The sequence below is a fragment of the Cucurbita moschata genome, unplaced genomic scaffold, assembly GCF_002738365.1.
Source record: "Cucurbita moschata cultivar Rifu unplaced genomic scaffold, Cmos_1.0 Cmo_Scf00029, whole genome shotgun sequence".
Taxonomy (NCBI): Eukaryota; Viridiplantae; Streptophyta; class Magnoliopsida; order Cucurbitales; family Cucurbitaceae; genus Cucurbita; species Cucurbita moschata.
The window spans coordinates 999,563-1,016,022 of record NW_019268545.1 but is presented as its reverse complement, the minus strand read 5'-3'; the positions used below and the strand labels follow the sequence as shown (position 1 = coordinate 1,016,022).

General features: G+C 36.8%; 2 protein-coding genes and 3 non-coding genes across 6 annotated transcripts; all 5 read left to right on the top strand.

Annotated features, from left to right (window-relative positions):
* The first annotated feature begins 1,825 nt into the window (after window positions 1-1,825).
* On the top strand, window positions 1,826-2,533 carry LOC111463970 (transcriptional regulator SUPERMAN). Its single transcript, XM_023108010.1, has one exon. The coding sequence runs from the start codon at window positions 1,826-1,828 to the stop codon at window positions 2,531-2,533; it is 708 nt and encodes a 235-aa protein (XP_022963778.1).
* Window positions 2,534-8,827: 6,294 nt separating this feature from the next.
* TRNAM-CAU lies at window positions 8,828-8,899 on the top strand. The gene has a single exon. It is a non-coding gene; the product is annotated as a tRNA-Met (tRNA).
* A 186-nt stretch (window positions 8,900-9,085) lies between these two features.
* TRNAM-CAU lies at window positions 9,086-9,157 on the top strand. The gene has a single exon. It is a non-coding gene; the product is annotated as a tRNA-Met (tRNA).
* A 379-nt stretch (window positions 9,158-9,536) lies between these two features.
* TRNAM-CAU lies at window positions 9,537-9,608 on the top strand. Its single transcript has one exon. It is a non-coding gene; the product is annotated as a tRNA-Met (tRNA).
* Window positions 9,609-10,247: 639 nt separating this feature from the next.
* LOC111464009 (acetylornithine deacetylase) lies at window positions 10,248-15,889 on the top strand. Of its 2 annotated transcripts, XM_023108055.1 has the most exons (11): window positions 10,248-10,300; window positions 10,350-10,727; window positions 10,909-11,153; window positions 12,313-12,421; window positions 13,780-13,918; window positions 13,995-14,052; window positions 14,166-14,183; window positions 14,290-14,412; window positions 15,156-15,309; window positions 15,393-15,426; window positions 15,551-15,889. In XM_023108055.1, exons 1-11 carry the CDS (start codon window positions 10,292-10,294, stop codon window positions 15,655-15,657), a joined length of 1,374 nt encoding a protein of 457 aa, XP_022963823.1. In that variant the 5' UTR covers window positions 10,248-10,291; the 3' UTR covers window positions 15,658-15,889. The 2 variants fall into 2 exon arrangements, with proteins under 2 accessions (XP_022963823.1, XP_022963824.1); XM_023108056.1 differs by having other exon boundaries at window positions 10,264-10,727.
* The last annotated feature ends 571 nt before the right edge of the window (window positions 15,890-16,460 follow it).

Here is a 16,460-nt window from a genome sequence, read left to right as displayed (position 1 = left end):
AATGGGAACAGAGAAGTTATGGAGATTGGACTCTCAGTAGAGAAATTTTCCCGTTTTTTATATCTATATTTTTTTTCAAAATTAGTACTGATGATAAGAATATATATATATTAAAAAAAATTGGAGGGTATTAATGAAACTTATTTATTTATTTATTTTTTAAATAAAATATTAATCGGTCCAAAATTAAGGGTAAGAGTATTTTTTTTATTTTTTTAAAAGTCTAAGGGTAGTGTCGTAATTATTGAAAATGTAGAGGATTTTTTAGACAAATTACACGTTTTTAATTGGGCCGGTTAGCGGGCTTTGATTTGGCCCATAACGTGCAAAGTCATTATATTTGGGCCGGAGCCCATTCTGAAACCAGTTCTCATTGCAATGCAATAAAGAAATAAATTAATATCTACATTATTTGGGACATAGCATATTGATGAACTTATATATAATAAAATTACTTTATATATATATATATATATATATATAAGTATCTATTTACTCTCGATTGTTGTACGGTGTGTTCGTTAAGTTTTGAGATTTGAGTTTTTATTTGACGTAGATATGATTGAGCTAAGTCGAACTTGTTGACTAAGTCAATAGTCATCGTGCATCAGCTCCCTCGATCGTGTCATCTCTCTCTCCCTCGGTCTCCCTCACCTTCTTTCTCCCTTGGATCATGCCCGCTCTCTCTGATTAGCATCGACCCGTTTCAACGTTCACCATAATGATTGAAGAAATATACGTTTAAGTACAAAATAAGCTCTTTTCATTGTGCCACGAGAATTTTATGGGGATAATAAGATTATACTATATATGTTTTGGTTGTGGAAAATTTTAATATATTTTTTAAATTTTAGCTTGGGATCATTATTAATGAATTAATGAACACAAGAGTTACAACGTTTCTATTTATTATAGTCGTGAAAAATATTAAAAAATAAAAATAAAAAAGCATGAAAGAATTTTTTCACCTAACATTTGGAGTGATATGGAGTTTGTCCATTTCATTTTGCACTAGAAATTTTAAGTTGTCATTCTCAACGTACTCGAACCACATAAAAAAAATAAAAAATAAAAAGGCTCGGTCCCTTCATGTCGGTATTATCAACTCTTTATCTAGATATCATAAAATAAGAAAACGAGTCATTATCACTTTCTATCAATCCATGTCGATACCCAAATCAACGTACACAAAAACAAATCACGATCATTTTCCATCCTTAACTCAAACTCATTGAACTAAACAAAAATAAATCAAAGTTGAAGATTATATTCTAGATTATAATTAAATCTAAAGATCAAAATCCAAGAAAGATCATGAGTTTATAAGTAAGGAATACTATCTTCATTGGTACAAGGAAACCAAAAGTAAAACCCCGAGAGCTTAGACTCAAAGTAGACAATATTATACCATTGTGGAGGGTCGTGGGTCATGGTTTCTAAGTATGAACAATAATGAACTTGGTCGGATCGTATTTGTCTACATTAAACTCCAGAAACCTAATTAAAACCCATTACTTCAAATCCAACAGCCTAACTAAGTTAATTAGCTTAACAAGATCTTAGTCTTATTATGTTAAGACAAGACATTAAGGTTGTTCTTGGTGTTTGGTTTTTTTCTTGTTTTTTTCGCTTCAAGATGAAATTTACAATGTTCTTTTAATTGGTTTTTATTATAAAAGAGAGCTAAGTGTCAAAATTTGGTGATATCACCTATTTTAGGGTTTCATTTTGTCTCCTTCCTCTTACTTGAGAAGACCCATTCCCCTTTATACTTTCAACTCAATCATACCTCTTTATCTATTCAAATATCAATTCATCTTTTTCCATGGCTACTAAGCTTGAGCTTGGATTCCAACACGATCCTTCTTTGCCTGAAACGGTTCGTGACGGGTGGAATCTTAACGGTTTAAACCCTATGCAAACTCCCGACGTCGTTACAGATGCCGATGACGATGACTCGTGGGAAGTCAGAGCTTTCGCCGAGGACACTCGTAATGTTATGGGAACTACTTGGCCTCCTAGGTCATATACTTGCACTTATTGTAGACGAGAGTTCAAATCAGCTCAAGCCCTAGGAGGTCATATGAATGTTCACCGCCGCGACCGTGCTCGCCTCCATCAAGCTCCTCTGTCGAATACAACGAAACCCTCTTCGTCATCTTCCTCGATTTCCAATTCTTTCATCATCCCACCTCCTGATTTTAATGGTGGAGGCTTGTGCCTTCTCTACCAATTCCCAAACCCTAATAGTGTTAATGGTGGGATCAATATCCCTTCTCTTTTCTCCGTGTCCAATCATTCCTTCAATAGCTTTTTGCCCTCCATGGCGATGTCTCGGGGTTTTCCAGTGAACGACCACCGTCTCAGAGGGCTCGGAGAGAGTAATTTCTCTCGATCTGAACAACAGTTCTCGACGTCCATGGAAAATGGAAACCAAGAACTTGATCTAGAGCTCAGGCTTGGACACGGTCCAGATTCGACTCGAACTCACATCGAAAATGGACAGAAGATCTCTAAGAGATCATCAGATTGATCAATTTGTAAGATATATGTACATTTCTTGAAGCTCTTTATTTATTTATTTTTCAATTTCATATCTTTTTGTTCTGTTTTGGGATTGAAATAAAATGGAAGATGGATTGAATTAAGAAGAAATTTAAAAAAAAAAAAAGAAAAAAAAGTACGAATAAAACGAGGAGATTTTTATTCTCGAAGAATCTTATTGGGAAGAAAAAAAAATTAGGGTTTTGAGCTGTGGGACTGAACAAGAAAGTGAGCAGTGGAATGTCTTTTTCTAGGTTACAGATTTCAAGATAAAAGTAAGCATCTGAGCCTACAATTCCGTGGTGATTATTACTTTCATTATTCATACGATTTCCTTCTAGTAAGAAAGAAATTACTCGAACAACACGAACCACTCGAACACCTCGTATGAAGCATATATGTTTGTATTTAGGATCTTTGTTTGAAAGCGCTTTCGAGGTAACTACAAAATCAACATTCAAACATTGAGTATAATGTCTGTTTGCTCGTTTCTGGTCGGGATGAATAGTTAGATCAACTGGGTTTTCGTTGGATCTGAAAATGTTCTTATGATTTGTGTTTATTCGATCTTTGAACCTTTAAAAGTGTCTAATAGAACTATGAACTTTAACGAGTGTTTAATAGGTCTTCAACTTTTTCAAATTTGTCCTATGAATCCTCGAACTTTCATTTTTGAGTCTAATAGGTTTTTGACATCCGATTTTTTAAAAGTTCACCGATCTACTCGACATAAAATTAAAAGTTTAGGGTTAATGTCTCTTTGCTCACTTCCTAATCATGAATAGTATGAATAGTTAGATCAACTGGATTTTTGTCGGGTCTGAAAATTTTCCTATGATTGGTCGGGAAATTAACTCCTAGAAAGAAAAATTACAAGCTTGTGTTCAAATTTATGTCTATTCGGTTTTTTAATCTTTAAAATTGTCTAATAAATCCCTAAACTTTAACAAGTGTAAGAACCTTCTTAAATTTTCAATTTTGTCATATATATCCTTAGTTTTTAATTTTAGATCTAACCGGTTCTTGACATGCGATATTTTTTTTTATAAAAATAACAGATATATCGACATAAAATTGGAAGTATAATGTTTCATTAGACGTTCAATACGTCCATGATTTACGGGGCCAATTTTGTAAATTCAAAGGCTTTTTAGATATTTTTAAAGTTCGGATCCCTATAATAAACTTTGGAAATGATTAGATTAAAACTTTTAATATAACTTAAAAACAAATCAAAGAAAAGCTATTGGGAGAGACGGTTGCAATGTGGGACAGTTTAGCGCACTATAAGAAGTATGAGAATTCGGCACCTGATGGCTCTGACATTCTCCTGTATCTCAAGCGACATGGTCACGTTACTTATTTCTAGTCCTTCCAGCATGTTTTGTTCTCACTTATATTCATCTTAAAAAAAATTTCTAGAAGTCATCCAACAGAGAATTGCTCCAAGCAAAACACGTTTAACTATGAAGTTTCTATGATTGGAGCTACCGAAAAGAACGTGTAACTTATTAATATAGGTAGTGATTTTCAATTTATTTTTTAGCATTTTTTTGTGATCCTATCTTTAGAATTGCTCTCATTCGAATGTGATTTCGGTTCATTCATGTACCTCTCATTCACTCGGGTATCACAAAAGGTTTAGAGATACCGTTTTGAATGCAAGTTTATAAATGTACGGACTAAATTTATAGTTTAACCTATATCCAAAAATAGTTAGATATGATAGCAAATGTTACATTTTAGCAAAAACCAACAAAAATGGAAACACCATTAATTAACATTTCATGAAATGATGAACTTTAAGCATCATTCATAATAATCTCTCATACCCTCCTTAGACAAAACCAAGACAATGACAAAGTACTCAACGACAGAACAAAGGCATCTCTTTGTCCCAAAAAATGAAGAAAGTTACAGTCGATTATTGCAAGCAAAAAAAAGGTTTAAATGCACTTTTGTAGTTTTTTCTTAGGTTTATTTTGGTCCTCGTATTTTTTAAACGTCACGTGTTCCTTGTCTCGAGAGCCTCAAACCACATACGAGAGAACTTCATCTCTCTTTTCTTTTTTCGCCCCTGGAAGATCACGACTTTTGTGAGTGTTCTGCACAATACGGTCACGTATCCAGAGTGTTGGAAAGAAATCAATAGCTTTTTGATTTTTGATTTCCCGATCACTTGAAGACAAGTATGACATATAAAGGTCTCAATTTGGAAAATTTGTGAAAAATGTCACGTTATTCGTAGGCCGAGAAAAATGCCTCTTTTTTCTTCTCTTCAATCTAGAATAAACAAGTGGGAGAGACGGGATTCATGTTCATTTTGGTCTCAATTTCAACTTTCTTCATTTTGATCCTTTATTTGAAGAGATAACCATTTTGTTCTACTCATTTCAATCTTTTCTTACAATTTTAACATGTGAGATCTCACGTTCGTTAAAGAGAAGAATAAAACATTGCTTATAACAACGTTGAAATCTCTCCCTAACATATGCGTTTTATAATCGTGAGACTGAAGACGATACGTAAAAAGTCAAAACAGACAATATGTAACGGTAGTAAACGTGAAATGTTATATATAAGACAAAAAAATAAAGACAATAATATTAAATGGCACACGAGTGGTGGAGTAAGAAAGAGATTTGTGTGTGAAAAGAAGAAAGAAAAGAGAAGAGCTTTATGCAGAGTGTGTCGTGGGAAGTGTCGCTTTTAGTGATTTTGGGTAAGTTAGGAATTGGAGCTCCCCATGCACTGACCACGACTATACCTTAAAACCCACTTCCCACACGCTTTCCTTTTTAACACTTCTCACCCACTCATCCCCTTCTCACTCTTCTTCTTTCTCTATGCCATCTATGCGAATTATTACTCTACGTAAGATGTTATAATGTGTCTGATAGTTTTATTTGATCAAAACGACGGTATGATTCGAGCAGATGATGGTTTAATGTATCTTAATTCAACCAAAATGAGGCAATGATTGGAGCAGATGATGCTATAATGTGTCTGATGATAGTTTTATTCGAATGAAACGAGGGAATGATTGGAGCAAATGATGGTACAATGTGTGTGATAGTTTTGTTCGAATGAAACGAGGGAATGATTGGAGCATATGATGGTACAATGTGGATGATAGTTTTATTTGACCGAAATGAGGGAATGATTGGAGTAGATGATGCTACAATGTGTGTGATAGTTTTATTTGACTGAAACGAGGGAATGATTGGAGCAGACGATACTACAATGTGTTTCATAGTTTTATTTGATCGAAACAAGGGAATGATTGGAGCAGATGATGCTACGATGTGTCTGAAAAATGAACGTGAAGCTTGAATCTGAAAAATTCAAAGAGGTTGAGAAACACTTTTCGTGAAGATGTCAACAACCTGGTTCAGAGGAGGCATAGAGAAACACTTTCTTGGCCATCGAAAATTGCAGAGGGATTGCCGCTCAGCGGCGATGCTACCTTGGCTTCGGCGAGAATATGTTTAACCCATGAAGAGGGATTGTCGCTTAGCGACGATGCTGCCTTGACTCTAGTGAGAATATGTCTAACCCCAAGAAGTAGAAGGGGAAACCTAGAGCAAGGGACAAAGACAATGTTGAAGCCGGAGAGAGTGGGGCCCTATTGTTCAAGTCTCGAAATCAGCACTTGAAAGCACAAATCATTTACTTTTATTGTATGAAAGGAATGAATTTCATCTCGTGATATCATGTTCCCAACTCTCTATTTGACCAAGTTCTCGAAATGATAAACATATTGAATCGTGGTTACAAGAGTCATTCTCACCCATGCAAATCAAATAACAAACCCTTGCAGGCAAGAGTTCATAGCTATTAAGATTGAGTCACATATTGTATCGGCTACCAGAGCCATTTTCAATTAACAGATTTATAAAGAAAGATTAAATATTTAGTGATGTAGTCTTATACAAACTCATTGTATAGGATACTCTCATTCATGTGTCTACACATGAATGATTTGGATCAAATAATTTATAATAATGACAAAGTGGGTCGTAATAATAATGTTACCAGGACAACACATCTAACCTTATACATATACTATAGATCATTTAAGTTATTACTTGAGCATGATCCTCATATAAGTCAACTACATACTGTTCAAAATTACATTAATGACCTTGGATTTTCATACCGTCTAGGTGATATCAATTGTCAACTACATTCAATCATGCTCTTGGGACCTATCTCTATTCTCTAAGGGTGACCTCCAGTCTCAGACTAATATGGATGTGTAGTACTTCCCTACACACGACCCACACATCCGAGTGTGAATCTCCAGGGGGCTTGCACACCCCCTGGACCCTCTCTAGTCAAGCTAATCTGTAGCGACGTCTAGAGGTCAATAGAACCCTTTGGTGTCATGCTCCCCATGAACGCCCTCATCATCGTACTATGCGCGTCTGCACTCATTGTCTCATCTCTTTGTTATGAATACACAACATGCATGAGGTCCCTCTAATTTCCATCTTATCATCTCTTATGGCACAACCCTCTAGTCTCATCTCTTTATTACATTAAGTAACACATGCTCGTTGGATATTTATATCAATTTCATTTTCATGCTCTTAGGGTTGTGTCCTATGTCAATCTATTAACATGATGCAATATGACACTCATCATCATATAACATGCTTAATATGGAAAACATCAACATATTAAGACAAACGTCATGCAATCATCATACTTATCATATTGCTCTAAAGTGCATCGAGCATATCAAGTACGTCATACACCAAACTATATATATTATGCACATCATCAAGTATCATAACTCATACATAATCATATACTCATATATAATCATATACTAGTATATGGCATCATACGATACAAATCATACATCATCATAACTCATGTATCATCATAGCTCATACATCATAAATTGTAACTCATGCCATTTCTAACCTATCTTATAGTAAGACCACTTACTTGATTAGATTAAGCTGATGTCACCAGTTTAGCAAAGTTCGATTTTTGTCCTTTGTATCCAAGTTAACCTATATGATCCCATGAAATCAATTTCAAGTCCAATTCTCTAAATTTTACAATGGTCCATGTGATAAAAGCATTAGAGATTTTGTATGGGTTGAGTCTTGGAATATTATAATATATATATATTGTTCTATTTTTATTAAATCTCATTTTTTATTATTACGGGTTATATTGTTAGCCGAAAGAATTTGATGAAGTTATTTACTCTTGTTCTATGATATTTAGTTTGTTTTATCTCGGTTTTATCTTTTAATTATGTTCACCAAATCTCCTCTCTTTATTATTCTATTTTATTAATTATGTTCAACAAATCTTTCCTCTTATTATACAATATCTTTAATACCTTCAAACTAATCATTTTTAATGTTTATTTAATTTCATGATCTATCTTTATATTTTTGTTATTCAACTGATTCTTAAGAAATATCGGTATTTAGTTGTCTTTAGTTTTATGACAATGTTGAACTATGTTAATATGTTACAATTTTTGCTTGTTATTGTTTTTATTAAATTTGTTATTATTATTATTATTATTATTATTTTTGTGAATAATTATAAATGATTTGTGTTTGATAGTGAACTTTAATATATTTTATCTAAGATTGTATCCGAATAATTATAAATTGTGGATAAACAAAACTTTAAAAAAAAATTGACAACCCAACCCGAAAATGGAGGGTTGGATTGGTACCAACCCAACCCAACCCGAAAATAGAGGGTTGGGTTGGGTACCAACCCTCCCTCTATTTTTATATATCAGCTAATTAGAGTGGCGCGGTAGAAGCGTGGTGGGCCCATAACCCAACAGGTCCCATTATCAAAACTTGGCTATGATATAAAATAGCGTAGCTTGTTATTCTTGTTTTTTCAATAACAAAGAAGATGAAAGCTAATGAATTCAAAGAATGGATGGAGACTTTTTTTTATATATCAACTAATTAGAGTGGTGCAGCAGAAGAGTGGTGGGTCCATAACCCATAGATCCCAAGATTGAAACTAGTCCCTAATAGATAATAGCATAGCTTGTGATTCTTGTTTGAACTATTTCTTGTCAATAATATATGCATTCAAGCAATGGATTGAGACTTTTTTTTATATATCAACTAATTAGAGTGGCTCAGCGGAAGCGTGGTAGGCTCATAAGGTCCCAAGATTGAAACTTGGCTCTGATATATAATAGCGTAGCTTGTGATTCTTGTTTGAACTATTTCTTGTCAATATATGCGTTCAAACAATGGATTGAGACTTTTATATATGTCAACTAATCAGAGTGGCGCAGCGGAAGCGTGGTGGGCCCATAACCCACAGGTCCCAAGATCGAAACTTGGCTCTGATATATAATAGTATAGCTCGTGATTCTTGTTTGAACTATTTCCTGTCAATATATCCATTCAAATAATGGATTGAGACCTTTTAATATATCAACTAATCAGAGTGGTGCTTGGGCCCATAACCCACAGGTCCCAAGATCGTCAATATATGCATTCAAATAATGGATTGAGACCTTTTAATATATCAATTAATCAGAGTGGCGCAGCGGAAGCGTGGTGGGCCCATAACCCACAGGTCCCAAGATCGAAACTTGGCTCTGATAATAGTGTAGCTCGTGATTCTTGTTTGAACTATTTCCTGTCAATATATGCATTCAAAGAACGAATTGAGACCTTTTAATATATCAACTAATCAGAGTGGCGTAGCGGAAGCGTGGTGGGCCCATAACCCACAGGTCCCAAGATTGGCTCTGATATATAATAGTGTAGCGAGATTCTTATTTGAACTATTTCCTGTCGATATATGCATTCAAAGAAGGGATTGAGACCTTTTTAATATATCAACTAATCAAAGTGGCGCAACGGAAGCGTGGTGGGCCCATAACCCCGGACAAGCCTAGTGTCACAATCCGCAATATGATTGTGACCCGAGTAAGTCATCGAGGACGATGACTAAGTTAAGTGGGGGGATTATATCAACTAATCAGAGTGGCGTAGCGGAAGCGTGGTGGGCCCATAACCCACAGGTCCCAAGATCGAAACTTGGCTCTGATAATAGTGTAGCTCGTGATTCTTGTTTGAACTATTTCCTGTCAATATATGCATTCAAAGAACGAGTGGCGTAGCGGAAGCGTGGTGGGCCCATAACCCCGAACAAGCCTAGTGTCACAATCCGCAATATGATTGTGACCCGAGTAAGTCATCGAGGACGATGACTAAGTTAAGTCTCGATGACTAAGTTAAGTGGGGGGAGTAGGTTGTGACCCTCACGCCATGACAAAGGGGCGTCCCTCAAGAGACGCCCATATGCGGGCCAACGTAGAAGAATGCCATGATGCGATCGAGGAGGACGATGCATCATCCAACAACACCACAACGCAAAGTGACACCTACTCTCTTCATAGTAAGGTTGTGAAGGTACACCTAGCTCGTGATTCTTGTTTGAACTATTTTCTGAGTAATGAATGAATGTGATTCTTGTTTGAACTATTACTCTCTTCATAGTAAGGTTGTGAAGGTACACCTAGCTCGTGATTCTTGTTTGAACTATTTTCTGAGTAATGAATGAATATAAAATTTAAGTGTATTTTTATTAATTTAGTTTCTTAAAAGAAAAAAAAAAAAGAGAAAAGAAAATTATGCTGATTCCATACGCTTAATCCTTATCAAAATGTTCCAAGGAAAGTTCTTAGTGGAACATATACCCTCGAAGCTGCATCAATTCCTCCATTCCTCGTATGGAAAGACAACGAAAAACGAGGAATTCATAATCGTTTCGATTTCTTCAACATTCTTCATTGCCCTTCTTCACTTCCAAGATTTCCAGTGTTTCTCTCTTCTACCACAGCCATGGATTCCATTAAACAAATCCTCGGCGAACTGAACAACGATTCCTTCGTTTCTTTACTCTCCAAGCTCATCGGCGAGGCCAAATTCGTCCAGAACAACCCGCCGGAAAACCTAATTCCTCAAGAAGATAAGATCGTCAATCACGTCCTCGATGTTCTTAACCCTTTCAGCACTGCCAATGGCGGTCCCTTGCTAATCAATCATGTCAGCTACGCTCCTGGCCGTGGAAATTTGATTGTCGAGTATCCGGGGACTGTATCTGGAAGAGTTGTCTCGTTCGTCGGTAGTCATATGGATGTCGTCCCTGCCGATCCCGATACATGGGTATTCTTTATTTCCTTTTAAATCTCTTTCTGTTCTGCAATTTTGAAGCTGATTTAGGGTTTGATTTGAATGTTTATTTTGTCATACTGTGATTCTGTTTTTGTAATTTAGTGGATTGGATTTAGGTTAGGCCAAATAGAAATTAGGGTTACATGTTGAAGAAGTATTGTTGTATGTGCAGAAATTTAGTCCTTTCTCGTTGAGTGTTGAAGGGGATCAACTTCGTGGTCGTGGGACTACTGATTGCCTTGGACATGTTGCTCTTCTTACTGAACTATTGAAGAAGCTTGCTGAAACAAAGCTAAAGTTGAAGTCCTCTGTTGTTGTTGTATTTATTGCCTCTGAAGAGAATAATTCAATCCCTGGAATTGGAGTTGAGCAACTTGCTAAAGAGGGATACTTTGATGCTTTAAAAGGAGGGCCTCTGTAAGTGATTAATCTTATAGGTTATTTGAAACCGTCCAAGCGCCTTGCTAGCAGATATTGTCATTTTTGGGTTTTCTCTTAAGGTTTTTAAAACACGTTTGCTAGGGAGAGGTTTCCACACCTTTATAATGAATGTTTCGTTCTTCGTTCTCTTCCCCAACTGATGTGAAACCTCACAATCCACCCCTATTCGGGGCTCAACGTTCTTGTTGACACTCGTTCTTCTCCAATCAATGTGGGACTCCCCAATCTACCCCCGTTTGAGGCCAGTGTCCTTGCTGGCACACTACTTCGTGTCCACTTCCCTTCGGGGCTCAACCTCCTCGCTGGTATATTGCCCGATGTCTGGCTTTGATACTATTTATAACAGCTCAAGCCCACCACTAGCAGATATTGTCTTCTTTGGGCTTTCCCTTTTGGTCTTCCCCTCAAGGTTTTAAATCGCGTCTGCTAGGGAGAGATTTGCACACCTTTATGAAGAAGTTTTTGTTCTTCTCACCAACCGATGTGGGATCTCACAATCCACACCCCTTAGGGGCCCAACGTCCTTATTGGCGCATCACCCGATGTTTGGCTCTAATACCATTTGTAACAGGCCAAGCCCATCGCTAGCAGATATTGTCCTCTTTGGGCTTTCCCTTCCGGGCTTACTCTCAAGGTTTTTAAAACGCGTCTGCTAGGGAGAGGTTTCCACACCCTTATAAACAATGTTTTGTTCTCCTCACCAACCGATGTGGGGTCTCACAATCCACACTCCTTGGGGGCCCAGCGTCCTTATTGGCACATCGCCCGATGTCTGGCTCTGATACCATTTGTAACAGCCCAAGCCCACCGCTAGCCGATATTGTTCTCTTTGGGCGTTTCCTTCCGGGCTTCCCCTCAAGGTTTTCAAAACGCATGTGCTAGGGAGAGGTTTCCACATCCTTATAAAAAATGTTTTGTTCTCCTCCCCAATCGAGGTGGGATCTCACATTATCTATGTATGATTTTAATATTGGCTTGGTATCATGGGGTTTGAACCCATTCCTCAAAAGTTTCCTTAACTTTTTATATGCATCAATGATCACTACTTCTTAGATCTTAGTCATTTTACTAATGCTAAGTTTTGTAAATCTCCCGTATGCATTATTAAGCTGTGTATAATTGGTTTTCTGTGTAGATATTGGATTGATACAGCAGATTCACACCCTTGTATCGGTACTGGCGGTCAAATACCTTGGAAACTCGTAGCACATGGAAAACTTTTCCACAGTGGTTTGGCACACCAGGTAAATTGATATATTGTCTTCTGTGTCCTGGTATGCACGCATTTCATCAACTGAATGGGAGTCTTCTCATGTATTTTGAGGTAGAATTTTATGCCCCATGTGATAGCCATATTAGTTTCTGAAAATGATGTTTGTAAACACCATTTCTGAAAAACTTGCTTTTGTTTTTGGAATTTGAGCCAAAATTCTGAAGTTTCATTAAGAAAGGTGAAAATCGTAGTAAAGAAGTGGTGAAACAATCATAAATATCAAGAACAGAAAACAAAAGTTAAGTTGTTATGAAATGGGCCTTAATAATTCAGAACATTTTGGTTTTTGATTTGATAAAACTGAATGTTAGAATAGGAGAGTATGTATAAAAGCAAAATATAGTACCTCTTTTATTTTATTTTGTTCGAAAAGTCCTCATTTTATTTCCACGGTCTGGCCTGTTCAATACCTATCTGGGTGTACTTGAGATGCATTTCCTCGAGCTCCCGAAAAAGATATTATATGGACCGGATTAAAAGGGTCAGTCATCCTAAAATTAGGATTCATTTCTTGTTGCAAATATTCACTTGTAGCATACCATATCTCAATGGACTGACGTAATTTTTCTACTACGTGTACGTTTCCATAATGATGGTGTTTTTCCAAAATCAAACTTTGTTGTTCAGCATCTTGGACTAGCCATCCTTTGATATCTTTTTGGACTAGCCATCCTTTGATATCTTTCTATACTAATGATATTGAAGCTTCACAATCTGTACGATTGTAGTTTTTTTTTCCTTCAATATTGTCACTAATGATAAACTATACCAGTAAATTTTTATTTGATTATAAACGGTGAGATCCCACATCGGTTGGAAAGAGTAACGAAGCATTTTTAAGGGTGTGAAAACCTCTCCCTAGTGGACCTGTTTTAAAACCATGAAGGGAAGTCTGAAAGCCCAAAGAGGATAATATATGCTAGCGGTGGGCTTAGGCTGTTACAAATGGTATTAGAGCCAGACACCGGGCGATGTGCCAGTGAGGATGCTGGGTACCCAAGGGGTGTGGATTGTGAGATCTCACATCGGTTGGAGAGGGGAACGGAATATTCCTTATAAGGGTGTGAAAACCTCTCTCTAGTGGACGTGTTTTAAAACCTTGAGGAGAAGCTTGGAAGGGAAAGCCCAAAGAGGACAATATCCGCTATGTAAGGGTTACCGAAAAGAAAAGGTTTGCTAAATGTGTCCTTAATATTAGTGCAGAAGAAAGCTTACAGAATTTTGTTGATGTGAGTGCTCTCGAATACAATAAAACTTGAATACTCGTCCATTACTTTATGCCAATTGATCAGCTCAAGATACATAATTGCTTACCTCTCTTGAATGCAGGCTATTAATGCCATGGAGCTAGCCATGGAAGCCCTTAAAGTGATCCAAGCGCGTTTTTATGAAGATTTTCCTCCCCATCCTAAGGAACAGGTATATGGATTTGCAACACCATCAACCATGAAACCAACCCAATGGATTTGTAAGTTCTTAATCTTCACGTTTTAATTTTAGGTAGAGAAAAATATGTTTTCATCATGATCATTTCTTCATCTTAGATCCAGGAGGTGGTCTCAATCAAATTCCAGGAGAATGTACTATTTCAGGAGATGTCAGGTTAATTCAAGTCTGAGCTTTTTTGAGATTTAGTATAAAATCGACATATAATAAAATCGTCTGTTCGGGTCTTTCTCAAATTTTCTTACATATTTTGTGTTGGCATTTGACAGGTTAACCCCCTTCTACAAGTAAGTCGTTACTTCCTTTCCTTGCCGAGCATAAGCTGTTATATCCGTTTTCTTTGTTTGCTGCTTAGACACTTTATGGATTAGTCTCTGTCAATTTTTCTTCCAGTGTGAAGGATGTTATGACAAAACTCAAAGGCTATGTTGATTACATTAATGCAAACATTGAGAAACTTGATACGAGGGGTCCTGTTTCAAAGTATGTCCTACCCAATGAAGGCATCAGGGGAAGGTGTGTGCTCTTTCTCTACTATGCTATGAACTTCCATGACATATGATGTGAGATCCACGTCGGTTGGAGAGGGGAACAAAACATTCTTTATAAGGGTGTGGAAACTTCTTCCTAGCAGACGCGTTTTAAAAACCTTGAGTGGTAGCCCGAAAGGGGTAGTCCAAAGAGGAGAATATTTGCTAGCGGTGGGCTTGGGCCGTTACAAATGGTATAAGAGCAAATGGTGAGGAAAACGAGTGTTAGTGAGGACGCTGGGCCCTGAAGGGAGGTGTATTGTGAGATCTCACATCGGTTGGACAGGGGAACAAAACATTCTTTATAAGGGTGTGGAAACCTCTCCCTAGCAGTCGCGTTTTAAAAACCTTGAGGGAAACCTCGAAAGGGAAAGTCCAAAGAGGACAATATTTGCTAGCGGTGGGCTTGGAATGTCACAAATGGTATCAGAGTCAGACACCGGGCGGTGTGCTAGCGAGAATGCTGGGTCCTGAAGGGTGGACTGTGAGATCCTACATCGGTTGGAGAGGGGAACAAAACATTCTTGATAAGGATATGAAAACTTCTCTCGGGCAGATGCGTTTTAAAATCCTTGAGGGGAAGCCCAAAAAAGAAAACTCAAAGGGGACAATATCTACTAGCGGTGGGTTTGGGCCATTACATATGAACATAATAATTCACTTCACGACCCTTCCTTCCCTAGAGAAATGATGTTTTATTCAATTGAATTCTAACAAACTTTTTTGTAGAATTGATTTAACTTTCGGTGAGGCAATGTCGGGAGTTGCATGCGATCTTGATTCTCGTGGCTATAAACTGTTACATAATGCAACAAAGGAAGTTATAGGACATGTCAAACCATACTCGATTACCGGGAGTTTGCCACTTATTCGAGAGCTCCAAGTAAAACACATTTCTGTTCATCTTTTCCTCTGCTGGTGTTCATCATTTTCGTCTTCTCATCTTTTTGTTATCATTACTTGTAGGAGGAGGGCTTTGATGTTCATACTGCAGGCTACGGTATGATTAATGTTACAACAAAACCCATAGTTCAATTTATCTTAGGAGAGCATAAACAGAGTAATTTTTGTCATAGATTGCTGATCATGAAGAACATGATTTCTGCCATTATGCTTTGATGCAGGTTTATTAGACACATACCATGCCCAAAATGAGTATTGTCTTCTTAGTGATATGGGCAATGGCTACAAGATATTTGCCAGTATCATCTCCCAATTAGAACAAGATTGATAACATGACCATCGCTGTTTCATATGGTGTGCTACTTTGAGAGGTAACCTGCTACAACTTCACTCTTATTACTGAGCACTCTCTTCACTCTCTTCGTGGGGATCTGTAATTTCTATTCAATAAAGGCAATAGTAGAGTTTCGGATTTTTAGCTTACGATAAGTACGAGTTGTCGAACGTTCAAATCTCTAATCAATATTATGTTAGTTGAGCTATGCTGATATTGACGGAAATGGTAGGGCTTATATTTTTTTCACTCTATATTTATGATGCAATATTTTGAAAAAAAGAACGGTAAAAATAAGATTTAGATCTTATTGGGGCCCTTCTACTTCAAAATGTTTTATGGATACTTTTTCATCAGGTTGTGAAAATTTTTGACTTGGGTTGGGATGCTAGTCCAACCAACAAGAACTTTTGGGTTGGTCTAAAAGAATCGCTGAATATAATCTCTTTTTTTTTTTTTTTTTTTGTAAATTGTGTGATTGTGGGACCAATTTTGACGAAGATTTTAGTTATTTTTTAGTTCAAGGTACTTATTAGGCGAAGTCTATTATTAGTACAAGATTTTTTTTTAGTACAAGGTAATTACCCTCCTCGAGGATTGAAAAGAATCTCAAGAATCTCAAATCAGACCATGAAAATGTGATTAGTACTAAAGGATTGAAAAAAAAAAAACAATAAACAGTATTATCTTTCTTAACCATATTTACTTATCTTTAAGATCACTGTCATTTGATAATAGTATCGTTTATTCGTGTATCCTCTTATACTTAAGCTTCATACGTGCATTAACTTTTCTTC